The following is a 19994-nucleotide window of genomic DNA, read 5'->3' on the forward strand; positions in this document are numbered from 1 at the left end:
TCATATTGTATGCCGAGTGCACATCAACGACCAAAAAATCCAACGTCACCTGGGGTTTATGACAACCACTACCGACTGTTAGGGGTAGCCGGATCAACCCCTCGAAGTGAATCACCATTCCATCAAAACCAACCAAGGGGACATGAACTGGCCTCAGTTGTTCGAGAGTGAACCCCATCCCTAGGAATGCCCTCTTGTAAAGAATTTCTGAAGAGCTACCCGGGTCCACAAGGATTCGCCTCATCTCCCACTCTCCTACTTGAGCAGTGATCACCAACGGATCTGATAGTTGGGGTAGCTCGGAAGATCCTCTTCGGAGAATGTGATGACCACCTTCTCCTTTACCACGCTCTTGGCAGTAGTTGAGTGAGACCCTGGAACTGTTCCCGCCACCAATGTGTATAAGATAAACTTCTGTACTCCCTCATCGATGGGCTGTTTTCCTTCTCTCCGGGGCGGTGTTTGACTTCGTTCTCGAAAGCGATCACGAGTAGGGGACCTTCTTCTGTGCTCTGGTTGGGATTCTACCCTGCCCAAGTTCACACCTCCTCAATTAACGAAATCCTGGAGGTAACCCCTGTGGATAAGCTCTTGTATCTCTTCTTTCAATTGGATGCAGTCCTCTGTCTCATGGCCGTGGTCGCAGTGAAAACGACAATACTTCTTTTTGCTTCTAGTGTTGGGTGGAGACTTTAGTGGGGGAGGACGTCGCAAGTAATTCTTGTCCTTCAGTGCCAAGAGTATCTCTGCTCAACTAGCATTGAGGGGAGTGTAACTCACCGGCTTCCCCGTGCACCCCCTAAACCCGGGCGATCTGGAGCTCGGGAGGGGGGGTAGTCTGTCTTCTGTTCCACCATCGGCTTTTTCTTCTCCTTCTCTCTTTCTTTCTTGTCAGGCTGTTCAGCGCTCTTTACCTTCATCACCTCTTCCACATTGATGTACTTATTAGCCCGTGTAAGGGCTTCTGTGAAAGTACGAGGTGGAGTCTTAGCCAAGGACTGAGCGAATGGTCCAGCCCTCAAGCCATTCTGGAGAGCCACCATTACGATCCGTTGATCAAACTCGTCAATGCTCAATGCCTCCTCATTAAACCTAGCCACGAAATCCCTTAGGGATTCACCCTGATTTTGCTTGATGTTCAGCACAGCCATGGAAGACTCCCGGTGGCGCTTTAAGGGAGCGTAATGGGCTAGGAAACAAGTCTTCAGCTCTTCCCAACTGTTGATGGAATGATGGGGAAGGCAGGAGTACCACGTTCTGGCATGACCTCCCAAAGTAGCCAAAAATGCCCAGCACCACATCGCGTCAGATCCTGATTGCACCAGCATGTGGGAGGAGAAAAGTTCTACGTGATCATAGGGGTCAGTGTTTCCATCATAGAGCTTGATGGATGGGATACGAAACATTTCTGGTGGGACCTCCAACATGATACCCTTGCTCAAGGGTTGGTTAGAGCCAAGGTGGGGCAGCTCTTCCTTTCCTTTTTTGAGTTCTTGAACTTGCCTCTCCAGGAAACGTAATTGCCTCTCTTGCGAAGTTCCTCCTCCTCGTGAGGGGGAAGAAGTAGATCCTGCCGCCTCAGAGGGGTGGATTTCCTAGCCTGACTGACGGGATTGATAAGGCTCCCGAGTAAGAGGAGGTGACTGGTGCTCCGCCGGCTGAGAGGGCACGTGCGGACGATGTTGTTCATTCTGGTGCAAATAGCCAGTCAACAATTCTGTTAATTGTTGGACCTGATTCTCCAGCCTAGTGAGTCGATCCTCTGGTACTGGATTGGCTGGAGGTGGTAGATTCTCCCCTTGCAGTGGGACCTCTAAATTAGCTCCAGCCTGACTTCGAGTCACATCCCTTCGAGGAGCCATGTGGGCAGTTATGGTCAGGAGCAAAAGTCGTGTGATACTTGTGGAAAGACCGAGGTCCGAGGTGAGGAGTTGAAGTCCGAAGTGCGAGGTAGGGAAAGAAGAGGTTGGCAAGTCTGGACGTCTGGCCCACGGTGGGCGCCAAATGATAATGGTTTTTGGGACCGACCACCACGTGCTACCTCTGCGAATGGACCTCGGGAATCGGACCTCGGACTTGGCGATGTCGGACCTCAGTGATAGGACCTGCAAGACAACGGAGTGGCAGGGCTAGGGTCCCCCTGGGTGGACTCCGACGCTCAAATTAGTAGAGTAAATGCAAGTCACAATAAATGTAAGAGTTGTGGAACTTGGCCTACCTGGTGAGGATTCTTGTCCTTTTATATGTAGACCCGTTATGAGGTACCCGGGATAAACTCGTGTTGAGCGGGGGCACGACTCCCGAGAATCTCGGTCAAGGTGGAACGGGTCTTACGGCCCGACCCGAATTTCTCGGGCTCCGCTCCAGATTGTTGACCAGCCACGTGTCAGTCTCTCAAGCGATCCACGTGGCGGGTAAGACCGTTGGCGCGTAAGGGTATTTTGGTAATTTTAGGTGGTGCCACATCAAGATCCATGCAAAGTTGGATGTAGCTGAAGTTATTGGGATAGAGTGCTAGAGACTTGACCAAATCTTTCAAAAATTTATGAATTGTGGCATCATTAGGTAGCTCTGATTGGTTGTCAATGATCATTTTCTCGCGAAGTAGCTGAACATCATTAGGGGATTTTTATCAGACTGTTCATGAACCATAGGCAGGGCCGGACCTTCCATGAGGCCCATGAGGCAGCTACCTCAGGGCCCATGGAAATTCAACAATTTAGGAGCCCATAAATTGAAAATGGCCCATGTAAATTTCACAACTAGGGGCCCATGGAAATTTCACAACTCAGGCCCCATGCTTTTTCCACCCGCCCACCCCCTTCTCGCGACCTTTCTCCCTCTCTCTCTTTCGCTCGCTGCCCTAACCCTTCCTCTTTGGCTCCGTCGCGCCTCGCCCTCGCCCCCCTTCTCGCGACCCTTCTCCCTCTCTCTCTTTCACTCGCTACCTTAGCCCTACTTCTTTGGCTCCGTCGCGCCTCACCTTCGCCCTCACTCTCGCTTCTCGCTGCTGCTTCGTTGCTGGTAGCTCGCTGCCTCTCTCTCTTCTTGTTGCTCCTCGCCCTTCACCCTCACTTTCTCGACTCTCGCTACTCGATTGGCGATGGCTCGTCCTCAGCGACTTGCCTCGCCCTCGTGGCCGGTGGCTCGCTGCTCGGGCGCTCACCCAGCAAGCATCACCCGCCTCTTGCTGCTCTGCTCGGTTGTTGTCTCGCCATCGCCCTCCGTCGCTCGCCCTTGTGGGTTGTGGCTGGTGGCTCGCTACCTCTTGATTACCGATTGGGTCATCAAATTAGATCTGCTTCTCAGATGCTCTAACTCCAGATCTGCTTCAACTTTCAGTGGTTAGTTGCTTCTTCATTTCGTTAGTTGCTTCTTCATTTCGTTTCATTTATGGTAGTATCATTCGTCTCATTTCGTTTATGGTAATTTTTAATTGGTAATTTTAAAAAAAAAATTATTCTTATGGTATAAATATTTATTTATTTTTATATTTTATTATACAATTCGGGGCCCATTTTTACGTCTCGCCTCAGGGCCCCAAAAACTCAGGTCCGGCACTGACCATAGGTAGTTAAGGTATTTTCTCTCGCGATGACTTTGCTCATACTCGAGCAATACCTTGATACAATATGGTGTGCCATATCGAATGCGTATGCATGGGATTTTCAATACCTTATGCGTAAACTTTATGTCGACAAAATTGTCTATCTCGATCATTTTGAACTCCACTCCAAGCTTTTCAAGCTTAGTTGCAGATTTCACCGAGTACCATTTATCATCCCCAACTTCAACATTACTATTAGCTTGGTGGGGCAATGGCCAATTCAAATCGTCATATACTATGCTTAGGAGATCCTCAAACTGATCATCAATGTCGGCAAATGGCTGGTATAGTTTCTGGTCTGGAACAATACGCTCTAGAAACTTCCGGGCCATTCTGTAGAAGTGCTTGAGCTTCTCGTCATAATCTTGATCCGATTTCTTTGAAAGGCTACACACGTCGATCAAGATTTGTAAGACCGAGCCGGACATCTGGTTGTCGATTAGAATCAGGTCTCGATTTAAGGCATACAGAACCTGTTCTGACTCAAAAGGAAGCCCGTCTTCTCGCTTGTCATTTTTTAGAAACAACTCAATGATAAAGCAACCATCAAGAATCGCCCTTTCCATCAACACTTTAGGGTCACTCTGACCTTCCAAATTCAAACGGGCGACCATTTTGAAATACAATTGAGTGGCCCTTAGAAGTTCCTCCACACTGGTATTTGTGCGTTCAACAAAATCTCTCAAGTACTTGAGCTTATACGCCTCCAACTTGATTGTGTCTGGGTGATTTTTACCAATACTGACCAATATTGGTTTAAGGTCACCCACAAACAAAGTATTGAGATATATTTGCCTCTCCCATATCGGAGACCCATCAGGGTATTTGTCAAGTTTTTGCTTAATCCGGAGCAACGCTTGATCTACAATGTCCTAAAATTAAATTTTGATTGTGTTACCCTTAAAAACTCTTTACTTTATGAATTCTAAACCTTATAAAATCCTTCTGAATATAGAAGCAATGCATGAATATATATAAAATCCTATTAAAGTATGAATAACATATACTTAGAGTGCTATTACAATTAACTATTGGTTGAGTTGAGACCCACATTGAAACAAATTGAAACACCTAAAAACATTAAATAACTAGTATTAGTATATAATACACTATTTCATAAAAATTAAATTCGTCTCGCTTGTTATCATTTTAAAATGGGTTGTTCTATCCTAATATTTTTCTTCTAACTGGTATAAAAACCAAAATTTCAGAAGATAATAACTAAAATTGAACCAAATAACCTAAACAAATTAGTTGAAATTTTTGGATTGATTGGAAAGTGCAAATATGTCTGAACACTGCTCACCCATAAGACCAACAATAGGATTTATTTTTATACGTATTTTTATTTAATTTTGAGATTAATTTTATGTTATTTTTTCTGACTTAAAGTGTAAGTTTTTATGAATTTTTCATATTTTGAATATCTTTTTGTAAGAAACAAGTAAAGAAATTAAATTTAAAGGATTGAAGTTTAAAGAAGATATTATAAATTAATTTATAATATTAATATTGGGATGAAGATTTGGATTAAGTTGGCGGACAAAATATTACAGCAGGCGTGGCTGAGGCAGCTGTTGGCGCGCAAGGCGAGGCTGTAGCAACCTGGCAATCCGTTGATTCAGAATTCGTTTATTTAGATTTGATTCAGATCTGGCCAGAGAGCTTCTTTTTCTTTTATATTTAATTAATTTCATTATGATCCAACTATATAATTTTGATTTTAATTAATTCCATTATGAACTAATTTATTTAAACTAAGGCCGTGGAAACTGTAATGGTGTATTTTTTTATGATTTTATGTGATTGAATAATTTAAATTATGTTAAATTGTGTGGTATTAGATTTAATAGTTATAAATTATTGACCATTATTTACATGATTTGATACCTAATATTGAGATGGGAAGGAGATAGATTGGGATTGCGTCATAGACATTATACACCGTAAAATAAAAATCGACTAGAGATAGAATTCGATTTTTTTGTGCGATTTTTATAAATAAGGTGATATATAAATCTCGAATTTTACAAATCGTAATGCGTTTTTATTTAACTAAACTTTCATAGAGATATAGAAAGTTATCAAATGGGAATAGACTTGTTATAATCTACATATATGATAAGGAACGCATTAGAAAATTTGGGCGTAACACACTTAATTTATCAATTCATTCACCTAAAATTCATAATTTGCAATGCATAGCTAGGTTTATACTAGTGTCTTATTAAAATCAATTAATTTCTTTTATTTAATTTTCCTTCTAAATAAATTTTATTTTATTATTTAATTGATTAGTTTAATCAAATTATTAATATTTGATAGGTTTAATTAAAATAATTAATTATATAATTTCAATAGTTAAATAGGTTAGTTCCTAAGAGATCGATACTTGAACTCATATAAATTATAGGAGTTGTATATTTGCTAGGAGTTAAGTTATCAACCTATCTCTTTAGGAAAAACTTTTTAATAATGATTTTACAAGCCTTTTACTTTATGTAGACGATATGCTAATTGTGAGGCATGACTTTAAAACGATAATTTTAAGTAAATTTGAGCAAATTCTTTGTTACGAAGGATTTGAGACTAATAAAAAAACAAGAAAAAAAAAAACAAATATTTGGCATGAGAATCATTTTTGACAAAAAGAACATAAAGCTTTGGTTATCTAAGGGATCTTTTTCATCTAAACCATTCTGCTTTGCATTCTGCTTTGCTTTTGTACTCTATTCATAGGGATATTTTAGTTTTTGTCAATATGTGTATTTTTTTTTTTTTGTTATCGTACCATCACAAGTATTCCTGCTGTTCGGTCCCATGATTTCAATAGAAGAAATAAATCAAGGAACCTAACAGACGAGTTTCAACCCCTAACACAACTACAAACATAAAGATGACAAATATTTTTTTATTTTCAAGGTCATTCCTTACTTGCTGAACTATCTACTGATCAGAACTTAAATACGGAACCTAAAGACTCAAAGAGCAACACTCTAGTGATTCTTCTTTTACCAGTTGATCTACGCACGGGGGGCTAATCCATGTGTATTTACATATTATAAAAAAGCAAAAGCTTGCATTGACACACATAGTATTAATATATATTTGGCCCTAACATTCCCTGAACCAATCAGATTATTTGACAAGTCTTTTCTAAATTTGGAGCAACAGCCGATCCACGAGATTTTAAAATTAAATTTTCTCATGCTTTCTTTTAAAAACTCTTTACTTTATAAATTCAAGGCCTTCCAAAATTCTTTTGAATATGACAATAATGCATGAATATATATAAATGGCTTCATTGTCAGAAAGAAATTCATGAAAAATTAAAATAAATAAATATACACAATTCAATTTAAAAATACACGTCTTAATTTAATTCATGAAAGATCAGACTTTTAACCATTAAAATCCAATCAAAATATGAATAATAATATATACTCACAATGCTATTAATATCGATTTCGCCTTTAACTGAGATCCACCCTGGAATTGAAACCTTTCCCTACAACATTAAATAACTAGTATTAGTAACCTATATATTATTTCATAAAAATTAACTAAAATTCATCTCGCTTGTTATCACTTTAAGATGGGTCATTCTATCCTAATATTTCTCTTCTAATTAATTATTTAGGATTTAATATGTTTAAATTAATTAAGTAATGTTTAAGCCATCTTAGAAAAACAAAAATCAAAATTTGAAAAAATAATAACCAAAATTGAACCAAATTAGTTGAAATTTTGGGTTTGATTTAGAAGTACAAATATTTCTGAGTATATAGTGCTCACCCATAAGATCCTGTGTCTTTAGGAAAAGTTTTCTAATGATGATTTTACAAGCCTTTTACTTTATATGGATGTTATGCTCATTGTTAGGCATGAGTTTAAAATGATAATTTCAACATAAATTTGAGCAAATTCTTCATTATGAAGGATTTGGGAATAATAAAAAAGAAAACCAAAAAAAAAAACAAATCTTTGGCATGAGAACCATCTTTGACATGAAGTTGAGAAAGCTTTGGCCGAGTTAAAGATATAGGCTCTTGAGGGTTTTTTCATCTAGACCATTGTCCTTAGCTTTTGCACTCTATATTCATATGAATATTTTATTTATTGTTAATCTGTGTGTAGTTACATGGTATTAAAGATTTTTCAATAATGGGGTATTTACATAGTATTAAAGATTTCTCATTAATATGGTATTAAGATATTATAGTTTTACCTTATGATTAAAGTTTTAACCCTCTTTAATAGTTGAGTTTACACAAATTTTTACGTGTTTATCTTGTACAAATATATTTTTTTTATAAGTATGAATTTATTAAAAAAATTCCAAGAGAGGCCATACTCCAAGCATCACAAAGAAAATTGAATCAACCCAAAATAACAAAGTCTAATCTACCACTCGTGATGAGACATCCCCACAACATAAACAATGAATAAAACATGTCGGAGGAAACTATCGATACTTACTTACTCCGTATTCTCAATCATTTGTTCTTCACCTTCTCCTCTTCAATCTCTTCTTGTATTTCTATCACGAGTCAAGTGTTTTCTAGGCCCTATATATGAACATATCTAGAAATCAAACAATCATATGTAAAGAGAGTTCTTCCTTTTGAAGATGGCAATCACTTGTAATGAATCTAAAGGAAATGGCATGCTCAATTGTCTTATATATGGACATATATATATATATATATGCAAGTGGTGGGAATATTTGTGTGACAAAAAATTAAAAGAACAATATCTTTTGGTAGCAAAATATTCCTAACTAAACAAGTAATTAAAGAATAAAAGTAAAAGACATGCAATTAAAATCAACAAATTAAGAATAAAAGAAAAACGAAAGCCTCTTGTTTAACGTAACAAAAGAGCTAAAGAATAAAAGAATAATGGTTTCCATATATAGAAGGAAAGAATTTATATTTGTACTTAGCATTTATATTTCTCTGAAATTCAAAATGTTAATATTTGATATTTTAATTATTAAAAATTATTATTTTAAATTCTTACCGTGACAGAATATTAGCGCATATATGAATGCACATATTGTTGTAAGTAACATGTCACGTGAATAACCAATTTATAGTATTTGAATATGTTAACTGGTTTGTTGCTCTCTCGCACTAAATAAAAAATATGGCGTTTGATTTCTATTATTCAACAATATCAAGATTTCGTATGTCCATTATTAAAAATTATTACTTTAAATATTTATCTTGAGACACAAAAAGGATAAAAATAAAAAAGTGCGAGAGATATAGATTTGAGTTCAATAGAGAAATTATGGAGATTAGTTCCGTTATATTTTGTGATTGATAATAGAAGAATGTAGTATTTTTTTGGGTTAGTGATTTATAGATTTTTGATGTTTGGGATTTAGAGTTTTTTTAATATTTATAAACTTACAAATCCTTATTTAAAAAATTAATGATATTTTTTCTTAAAATTATCAATTAATTTTTAGGAATTAGCATAATTTTTTTTTATAATTTTCAAAAATATAAAAAATTATAAAAAAAATTAGCATAAAAAATTAATTTTGACAACTAGTTTTCATAAAAAAAATATTTTATAATTTTCTAAAAATAATTGTTAATTTATGAAAATGTGTTTTTAATTATTTAAAAAAATAATTATAATTTTATGAGTGTCAAAATATTGTATACAAAAAGGAATATATACAAATATTAGAGATTGACTATTTTCAGTTCATATTGTACTTATTTTTTAAAAGAGTTATGAAACATTTTAAATATACATTTAAGAACTCTTTATTTTTATACACTTTATTAAAGATCATTTATAACATTTTATAACCCAGATTGCAAAAAAAGAAAATGCAGTCCGATCTTAAAGTAATTTTTTTCTAAATATTATATATTTTATTAATTAAGTAAATAAATCATTTTGATGTTACAGAACATTGCCAAGATGAATTCCAAAATATTCTTTTCTATTTTATTTAAAAATAAAAAATTATGCAATATGATTTGAAATATTTTTTTTTATTTGTATATATATAACGATGGATATATCCTAGGTTGAAACTATTTACATGTGTATAATATGGTATTTTATTTTTATTTGTTTAGCAAAAAGGCATTGGATTCAGGGCACCCTAACCACGCCTCGCACCCTATTAGGGCAGAGAATGGGGTGAAAAGCCTTGTTCGACTTGGGTATGAGGCGGTGTATTAGGGTTCAAAGTCAAGGACGGGGCAAGGTCACCCCAGTTGGTCACCATCTCTAATTGACATTATATGCATTAGTATAATCACCAAAATCACTTGATGATGAGATTTAGATTAATTTTAATATTAAGTGATTTTATGGTCTGTATTTATATATACAACTTTAGTGCAGAAAAAATCTTTCACAATAAATTTGTTATGAACAAACAGAGATAGCAAATCTCCACACGCACACACTGTCAAAATCGACTCTGATGAAATAAAGACATAAACAAAACAAAAGGTAGAAGATTTATAGTGGTTCACCCCAAAACAGGGGCTATGTCCACTTGAGCTCTGGTGAGAAGAGCTCACTCCACTAATATATTCAATCCGATTACAATGAAATCGAAACCCCCAAAAACAAACCTGATTTTCAATATAAAAACGCTCAGAATCACTAACAGATTAAGAGCTTACATTTGATCAAGACAAAAACCAGATAACACGAAAAAGGGAAGACGAACTGTACAACATTTACAGAGAGTGAGAACAGAGGGAAAGAGAAACTGAAGAAACCCTAAATGACGACCACCATCGAATCCCTTTGTTCTTTAGTCTTTTCCTCTCCACCGAATCATCAATCTCAAGGCGTGATAAATAAGGCGATTGAATGGCTGAGATTGCTCTCAATAAAGCAGCACAGACGGCCTGGATAAGATCGTGCAAAAGGAACGACTACAGGCAACATGACAAAAGGCCAGAAAACCAAGAGCTTGGGCTGCCCAAAGGTGGTTGCACATTGGCCCTCCAGTAGGCGCCCAAAGGGCAGCCCATGATTGCCTAATGGCCCCCAATCCTATGGGCCACATTTGATGATTCACAGAAAATATAACAAAATTAATGATATTACAATGCTTTGCTTTTTCAATATATGAATAAAAAGTTCTCTCATTATAACAATAGGATGAAAACAAAAAATAAATTAAAGGCATGTTTGGGTTTCGATTATGACAAATTAGTAATCTTTGATAACAACTTAAACCCATATTCAGTTGAACCCAAGATTGGGTCTAGCGAAGCATAGAATAAAATAATCCCATAATATAATAAAGATTATATAATTAGTACCATAAACTAACCAAACAAATACAAAATCAAAACAAATTGAAAACTAAAAGATCAAACAAATATGAAAAAAAATAAATTGACCAAAGAATAGAAAAAAAAATCGAAAATAAGTGTTACTCAAGTAAAATAAACATAACTCGAGAAAAAAAATATATTACTTAATTACAAACAAATTTTACTTGATTAATCTTTGTGAGCAGATTTTAATGTAGAAATATTACTCGATTGAAAATAAGTATAAGTACTACTTGATTAAAAAATTCATATTTGATTAAGAATAACTTTTACTTGATTAACTTTTATGAGCAGATTTTATTTAAAAAATATTATTCGATTAAAAAGATTTGGTACTCGAATAAAAGTGATATTATTTGATTAAAAAATCGCTTACTTGAATAAAAATGACATTTTCAGTCAATTTTGTTATTTTTATTTTTTTTAGTGAAGAGATTGAATTAAATCCAATCGAACTGAAATAAAAAAAAAAAAAACTCAAATTTATAAATCAAACCAAATCGCCCTACAAATTAAATCGAACCGAACTGTGAATTTCGACTAATTTGATTCGATTATTTCAATTTAACCAATTTTTTGTTCAATCCCTACATCTAATAGCTGGCAAAATAACAGAGCTCCCTTTTTCCTTTTCTCACATTTATATATATATATAACAAAACTCATATGTCAATTGTGACTTCAAGTGTCTTTATAACTATAAAAATGTTATTGATACATCATAGTGTATATCTTGGGCTACATAATGATATTTTAATATCTAAAATGCCCTCACCTAAGACACAGTGAGACAAGAAATATTTATATGCATTATTTAGCTCAAGATGTACATAAATGATGTATAACTAACATGACTCTTATAACTAATCAACTGTTCCGTCAACTCTGTTGAATAGCATATTGTAGGTGAAAATAATTGATACAAATATAGACAGATGGTGCATGCTTTACTTTAAATATAAGTATTGGCTTGGCTTGAAATAAACAATAAGTAAATATAAGTTTTCACATGTATGTCATGTAGTTTGTTTATACTTAAAATGATAACAAATTTGCACTTGTTCTAAACTTTGTGTCAACATCAGTTGAACAGATCTATTAGCTTACTTCAATATATGTATCCAGAGACGTATTCAGAGATAGATCTGGGAGAGGATTGGTTTCAGATCCATCATTCATTATAGCTGTAACATCCCGATCGAGCGATAGGAAGGATCGGAACAACTTACCCTGATGGGCCTACACGAACTTCCCAGGGGGGTCACCCATCCCTGGATTGCCCCAGATCAAGCACGCTTAACTTGGGAGTTCTTTGCCAACATTCAGTCCAAAAGGTATCCAGCTGGTGTTGTTTCCTTTCTTACACTATCCTCGATATATACTAACTTCTCTGGGCTCTCGGGGTATTACATTCTCCCCCCCTTAAGCACATGACGTCCTCGTCATGCGACCTTACAACCGGTCCCAGATCTCTCCCCGTGCATGGCCGATGTGAGATTCGCCTAAGGTGCCTACACGCACCCCCCATAGGGGCCTCACACCCCCTATCGGGACTCAGCCTCCTCGCTGAGGTTTGCCCCACCACCGCGCTCAGAGGCTCGGGGGTCGGCTCTGATACCAACTGTAACATCCCGATCGAGCGATAGGAAGGACCAGAACAACTTACCCTGATGGGCCTACACGAACTTCCCAGGGGGGTCACCCATCCCTGGATTGCCCCAGATCAAGCACGCTTAACTTGGGAGTTCTTTGCCAACATTCAGTCCAAAAGGTATCCAGCTGGTGTTGTTTCCTTTCTTACACTATCCTCGATATATACTAATTTTTCTGGGCTCTCGGGGTATTACAATAGCCCTTCTCCCCTTCCAAATGGTTCAAATTTCAAGACAAATGGAAAACTCCCAAACCCAGTCTCTCGTGGGACTAAGTGTGAATTTACAAATTCACCCATCATCGATCAAATGTGTGTGGGGTCACCATTTGGAATTGGTGTGATTTGGATCCAACGTCTAATCTTCTTCGGATTCAACGGCTTCACAGCAACAATACCGACAGCTGTTTCTTTCTCGAACAAAAAAGTTAAAAAGAACAATATTCGGTGGTACTAAACAATTCCATACAAAAAGTAAAAGACGTGCAATTAAACTTAATAAGTTAAGAATAAAGAACGATGGCAGCTTCTTGTTTACTAACTTAACAAAAGAATTGAAAAACAAAAAAATATAAAGGCTGCCATGTATAGAAAGAAATAATTTGTCTTTATATTTAACATTTTTCTTTAGTTTAATACATACGATGTTTTTTTAATAATTAAAAAAATATGATGATATATAAAATATTAAAATTTGATATCTCAACTATTTAAAATTATTATTTTAGGTTCTTATCGTGCCGTATTAAACTTTAGCATGTGTATAAATGAATCCATTTTCGTAAATGTACACCACTTGAGTGATCAAATGACAGTATTTGAATAAAGTGACTAATTTATTGTGCTCTTTCAATCACTTTACACAACAAATAAATAAAAATATCAAACTCATAATTAGAGACAATTACAAATAAATCACTAACGGTTGAGAATTTTACTAACCAGCACATTTCCAGTACTTTGAACATTCTTACTCTTATTTAAATGTGCTATCAAGTTTGTTTTTTCTTGAGCCTCTATATTTACCCTATATATATACATCTTCTAAACAAACTAGTCATTAAAGAAAGAGTTAATATGAAGTTTGAAATTAAAAAATTGTTTAGATTTTCTCAAATAATAAAGAACAAAATAAGGAAACATGTCTAAAAACAACTCACATTTAATTCAAAATAAATTTACTTTTTAGATGAGAAATCAAGATTTGAAAATTCAAATATAAACTTTTAAGATATAAAGGATTAAAATAAGGAAACATGTCTAAAAGCAATTCGTCTTTAATTTAAAATAAATTTACTTTTTGTATAACAAAAAAATATATTTATCAAGATATAAAAATCAAATATAAGCTTTTGAGACATAAAAGATTAAAACAAGAAAAGATGTTTAAAAATAATTTACTTTTAATTTAAAATAAATTTATTTTTTGCATGGGAAAAAAATACATTTATCAAGATATGAAAATTCAAATATAAACTTTTGAGACATAAATGATTAAAATAAGGAAACATGTCTAAAAATAATTCATATTTAATTCAAAATAAATTTACTTTTTTCATGAGTAAGAAATACATTTATCAAGATATGAAAATTCAAACATAAACTTTTGAGACATAAATAATCAAAATAAGGAAACATATCTAAAGACAACACACTTTTAATTCAAAATAAATTTATTTTTTGCATGAGTAAAAAATACATTTATATTATAAAGATATTTTTGTTATCATCAAAATCTTATTTATTTACTTTTGACCTTAACGATCTCCCTTTTTTTAATGATAAGAAAAATTTCATGTTTTACCATATATAAACATAACTCCCCTTGAGGATATGCTCCCCCTGAATTTATGCATAGAAAAATTTGATGAAATAGTTGACTAATAAAATATTTTCTATAAAACAACATATTAAACTTATTAAATATAAGATAATTATATTTATTTTGCATAAGTCAGACAAATATAGGAGTACATAAGATCAAGAAAAATAAAACATGAGGTCATTTCTACCTTTTTTTGCCATAATCAAACTAAGATCTACTCATGAGATGGAGGAAGGGGAAAGTAACTCTCGAGCTTGGTAAGTCAGTTCTCAACTCAGGTAAAGCACCCATGAATTGGCTATAATTTGATCGACTGAAGATGTATAGCGAAACGGGAAAAATAAATAATCTTAATGTAACACCCCGCTTTTTGGGCGCGTTATAACTTGGGACAATTTCAGGACAAATTTTTTTTTTTCTTTCAAACACTAAAACTAAACCACATCATTCCTCGAATCCGTCCCAGAATTCTCATACATTAATCTCGAAAGAGAATCATTATACACATCAAATGCGGAAGCAAAGATAGAAACCTGATATCTTAACATTGATCATAAATCAATTCTTACATCTTCATTAACCACAAGAATATACATTAACATTCCTCAAAACATTCAGAATTCAAAGTAGTAGAACTTAAATACATGGTCTACATAACATACATTTCACTCTTTATGCACTATGCTAAGTGCCATTTCATGCCTCCTTTATCCTTGTATCTGCTACAATCTCCACCTGGAATGTTTGAATATTCTAGAGGCAAAACCCAAGTTAGATGATGAATCATCTAAGTAAGGGTACATAATGCTATATCATGTGTGTATGCAATATCTTATCTCGTAGGTGTCAACTGCACCCCTCATGCTACCTACTATTTTTGCGGCCCCTTCTTTCGAAGTCGAGGCGTATGGGTGCACCCTTGGTAAAGTAGCGGTGCCAGTTTGTACTCCCTACGGCCTCAAATGCGAGTGATCAATTATATCAACGTGCATTTATGCATTTCATAGTTATGTCATGTATGCAGTCTACGTGATGGATACATATCAGGGCATGTCAATATGATGAAAATATTTTCGAGGAACATAAATCACTTACAACCCAACCATTTTCCATAAAACTAACTTTAATTGGGGAGTACCACTTACCTTCTTAAACTTATCGGGCTACCTCGATATTTGTGCCTTGCCTCTTGCATCACCTCGATTTGCGTACCAATCTCAAAATTCGTACAAGTCACTTTAACTTAAGTCTCAAAGCATCCTAATCACCATAATTATTTAAATAAACATTAAAACCTATTTTTTCATAATTTCTGACATTTTCTATCATTTTTCTCTATTTCTTCCTATTTTTTCCCCAATAAATCCAGATTAAATATTTCTAAAATATTTTCTCAAATATTTCACTACGAAAATTCTTAAAATAATATTCCTGATTTTTTAAAATTTTCTAAAAAATTTTACTTACCTTGACTCAGTCTCTCTGGCTTTCTCGGTATGCGTTCCATATCCTCGAAACGCATGTCCGAACTATTTTCTCACCCAAAATTTTTGGGAATATTACCAAAACATAATTTCCTATTTTTCAAAATTTTTCTAGAATTTTTTGATATTTTTTCCCATTTCATTTTTCTTTTCTCCCTTTTCTTTTCTTTTCTCTCCTTCTTCTTTTTCCTCCCGCCTCCCCTGCTCCTGCAACTCCCTTCTTTTTTCTTTTCTTTTTTTTTTCTTTCTTCTTTCTTTTTTTTCTTTCTTCTTCTTTCTTTCTTCCTTCTTTTTCTTCTCTTCTTCTTCTTCTTCTTCTTCCTTCTCTTTCTTCTTGCGCGAACAGCCTTGCGTGCTGCCATGGCTGAAACCAGCCAACCCAAGCCGCCTTCGTCCGCCCCTATTACCATTGTTCGAGCCTCCCGTCACCTCCGCGCTGCCCGCCATCGCCGTGTTGTGCCTCTCGGGCCTCCCTGCTTGACGCGGAACTGCCATAGCTGCAGCCATGGCTGCTGCAACAGCAGCTTCGTGGCTGCCATGGCCGCACCTCCACCTCCCTTCCAGCTTTCTCTCTCTCTCCCTTGCTTCTCTCGGATTACCCAGCCCAAGCTGTCTCTCCCTTGCATCTCTCGGCCCTCGCTCTCTCTCTCTCGACCGCGACTTCTATTTCCATTTCTTCCCTTCCTCTTTTCTCTTCTCCCTCTATTTATAGGCGATCCTCTACCTCTCCTCATTGGCTGGTCGTCCCTCATTGCATCTGAGACACTCTATTTTCCATAACTCTTGCAGGTCGTGGAGATTGCGTGCAATGGCTTCCAAAATTTGCAAAGGCGGCCATTACGTGTAAATCCTTTTAACATTTGCAGGAAATGGCATGAAGTATGGAGATGGCTGGCTGCCATCACTCACGTGCACACACAGCACGTTTGCATACATATATATATATATAATACACCACATTAATTAATCAATCTCCCTACCATACCTACGCCATGAATCTTGCAGATTGCCCTCAATTCTTGCAACAAATTGTTTGCAAATCTTAGCCATGAAAATCTCACAGAGAATGGCCATTCACGCACACACAACAACACCCATATATATATACTATATGTATATATATATATATATTATATTTTACACTTAATATATATAAAAATTACGCATTAATCCCAAATTTTAGCTTAAATTCATTAGAATAATTCTTTAATTACAATAATATTCTCAAACACTGAATTAATTTGCATTTTGATACACAAAACGCAAAATTAATAACTTTCAAGTTACTTGATATAGACGATTTTGCCCCAGTGTCCTCACCAGGCTGTTGATTCATCCCGAAACCACTGAAGGGTTGCTCATTACGCAAAACCGGAGCCCCCCTAGGGTTCCGTTGATTTTTCGGGAGTCTCCTACAACGATTCGATTTTACAGCCTAAATGGCAGTTGTATTTTAGCTGTATTGAAAACTATTCCCGATTCGATTTCTTTCGATACCATAAATCTTATCTCGGAACGCTCGTTGAGACCATATAATTTTCTTTAGACAATTTCACTCCGAGGCATTTTCTATAGTCGATTCGGTACTTATAACTATTATCAAGCCAATTTTTTGATATTCTAAACTTATTAAAATTACGTGTCAACTTTATCTAAACATGGGGTATTACACTTAAGATAGCTAAACACACAGATGATAATAAACTTGAAGAATCATATTGTTCGCGTATTCTATCCCGCAAATGGACAGATCATGACAAGTAATATAGTAATAAGTAGAGTGTCGTACTCACGAGGATTGGCTAATGATTTTTACGTTAATCACACTTAACCTTAACAAGACACACACAAATTAGATGCTATTAACAGTTGGTTTTATAATAATGATAACTAAATCACTAATAGAAAAATGCAAAAAAAACTCTTTTAGTTTTGAAACTCAGAACTCGAAGGCACCAGGGTTCATGAATCCACCATCGGCCTTATATGATTCAATTGTTCATTACTCAAATCTTGTTATTCCTTATCTTAAGTTAAAAATTGATGATCCAATTACAACTAAAAGCCTCTCTCAATGATCATTCAGTTATATATATATATATATATGAGATTAACTATCTCTAGTCAACCTTCAGACATATAAACATGCATTCAATCACAATGATTATCACAAAATGATTTCACAGGGCATAACGGTATCTCTACCTATTATAGGACCCTACGTTGTTTGTTACCATGTCTAATCTATATTAAATCTCTCGAAAGCAATATAAATCAAAAATACGTTTCAATGGTGATCAGACATCAAAACGACAATATGAACATAATAAACAATCAACCCGAATGAATAAGAAAATAACAAACTGAGCAACTTTAAATCAAACCATTAGAAGTTGAGGTTTCATTATTCACCCTAGCTATAAAACACTTAGCCCAACATGATTTCAATTAATGATAAAACAATGAAAACGAAAATCATGATCGGGAATAGAAGAAATAATAGAAAAATACAATCAAACAGTTGGGTTCTTCAAAATCTCCTTCTTTCTTCTTCGACTCTTCTTTGTCTCCGACCAAAACAATCTCCAAATCTTCCAAGAATCATTCTTTATATAGTGCTTTTTATGTTATCAAAGTCGTGCACCTTAAAGGAGTCTATTCTCACTTGATTTGAAATAAAATAGGCTTAAAACGGCATTTTCGCGAAGCTTTGAGCCTTATCGCGGCCTTACCACAGAATGCTTGCCGCGATATGACTGTAAGCCATGGAACACTTTTCCAACCATGGCCTTACCAACCTCGACCCCAAGTGGACCTTTGACCTTGCCTTTAATGCCCAATTTAGCTCCAAAAAATGCGACAACATCATATCTTTTTGCTCCAAATGTCTTCAACACATGCTTCACACCTACATGGTCAAATATTGAACAAATTAAAATAGAAACCCTGCTCATTAATAAAATAAATGCTAAATTCATAGACCAAAATTAGTGTATAAAAGACACTTATCACATTATTCAGAAAGATTCAACAATCCTAATTCTCTTATAATTTTGCAAAATTGGTCCTCTCCCAAGGGTTTTGTAAAAATATCATCCAACTGATCATTTGTGCTTGAAGAGCATGCTCGAAGCTAAGAAATTGTTTGTGCACGCGTTTTGAGGTCATAACGCGCATATCGAGGCAGCCCGAGATAAGGTGAGTAAAATTTCCTAGAAATATCTAGAAATTCAAGAATGTTATTTTATGAACTTTTATAGTGTAATATTTGAGAAAATAATTGAGAAATATTTAGTTTGGATTTATTGAGAAAAAAAAGGAATAAATAGAGAGAAAAATAAAAAAATTACAAGAAATTATGAAAAAATAGATTTTAATTCTTATTTAAATAAATATGATGATTAGGGTGCTTTGAGTCTTAAGTTGAAGTGACTTGTGCAAATTTTGAGGTTGACACGCAAATCCAGATGATACGTGTATTTTGAGGCAATGCGCGAATATCGAGGTAGCTTGATAAGATTGAGAAGGTAAGTGATACTTCCCAACTAGATTTAGTTTTATCAAAATGCTTGGCTTGTAAGTGGTTTTACCCAAAACCTGATTTTTAGTAAATGATTTTATCATGTTGCCATGTCTTGATGTGAATGTGTTCATATAGATTGCATTTACATGTATTAATGATGAAATATGCATATGTACACGATGATATTGTTGATCATGCATTCGCATAAGGGTTTAAGAGTACGGGCCAAGATTGTTGCTCTTCCAAGGGTGCACCCATACACCTCGGCCTGGTAAGGAGGCTGTGAAAATGAAGAGTAGCAATAAGGTATGGTCGGTTCAAACCGAAATGATATGGAAAAAGACATTTTGCATCCATGCACGAAATATGTTTATTGTTCCCTTACTTAGATGATTCATTATCTAACCTGGGCTTTGCCCTGGAATATTCAAACATTCCAGATGGAGATTGTAGCAGAAACGAGGATGAATGATGCATACAATGGCACTTAGCAAAGTGCATTATGAATTTAATGATGAATTGAATGTATGTTATGCAGCCCATGTATTTAAGTTCTGCTACTTTGAATTCTGAACG

At 35.1% G+C, this 19994-nt stretch overlaps 1 protein-coding gene across 1 annotated transcript; it reads right to left on the reverse strand.

Annotated features, from left to right (window-relative positions):
• Positions 1 to 2386: 2386 nt before the first annotated feature.
• Positions 2387 to 16402, reverse strand: LOC127809349 (uncharacterized). The gene is made up of 3 exons (XM_052348113.1): positions 16325 to 16402; positions 3676 to 4479; positions 2387 to 2608 (listed from the first exon to the last, which is right to left on the reverse strand). Exons 1-3 carry the CDS (start codon positions 16400 to 16402, stop codon positions 2387 to 2389), a joined length of 1104 nt encoding a protein of 367 aa, XP_052204073.1.
• Positions 16403 to 19994: the final 3592 nt, after the last annotated feature.

Source organism: Diospyros lotus, chromosome 9 (assembly GCF_014633365.1).
Source record: "Diospyros lotus cultivar Yz01 chromosome 9, ASM1463336v1, whole genome shotgun sequence".
NCBI classification, from domain to species: domain Eukaryota; kingdom Viridiplantae; phylum Streptophyta; class Magnoliopsida; order Ericales; family Ebenaceae; genus Diospyros; species Diospyros lotus.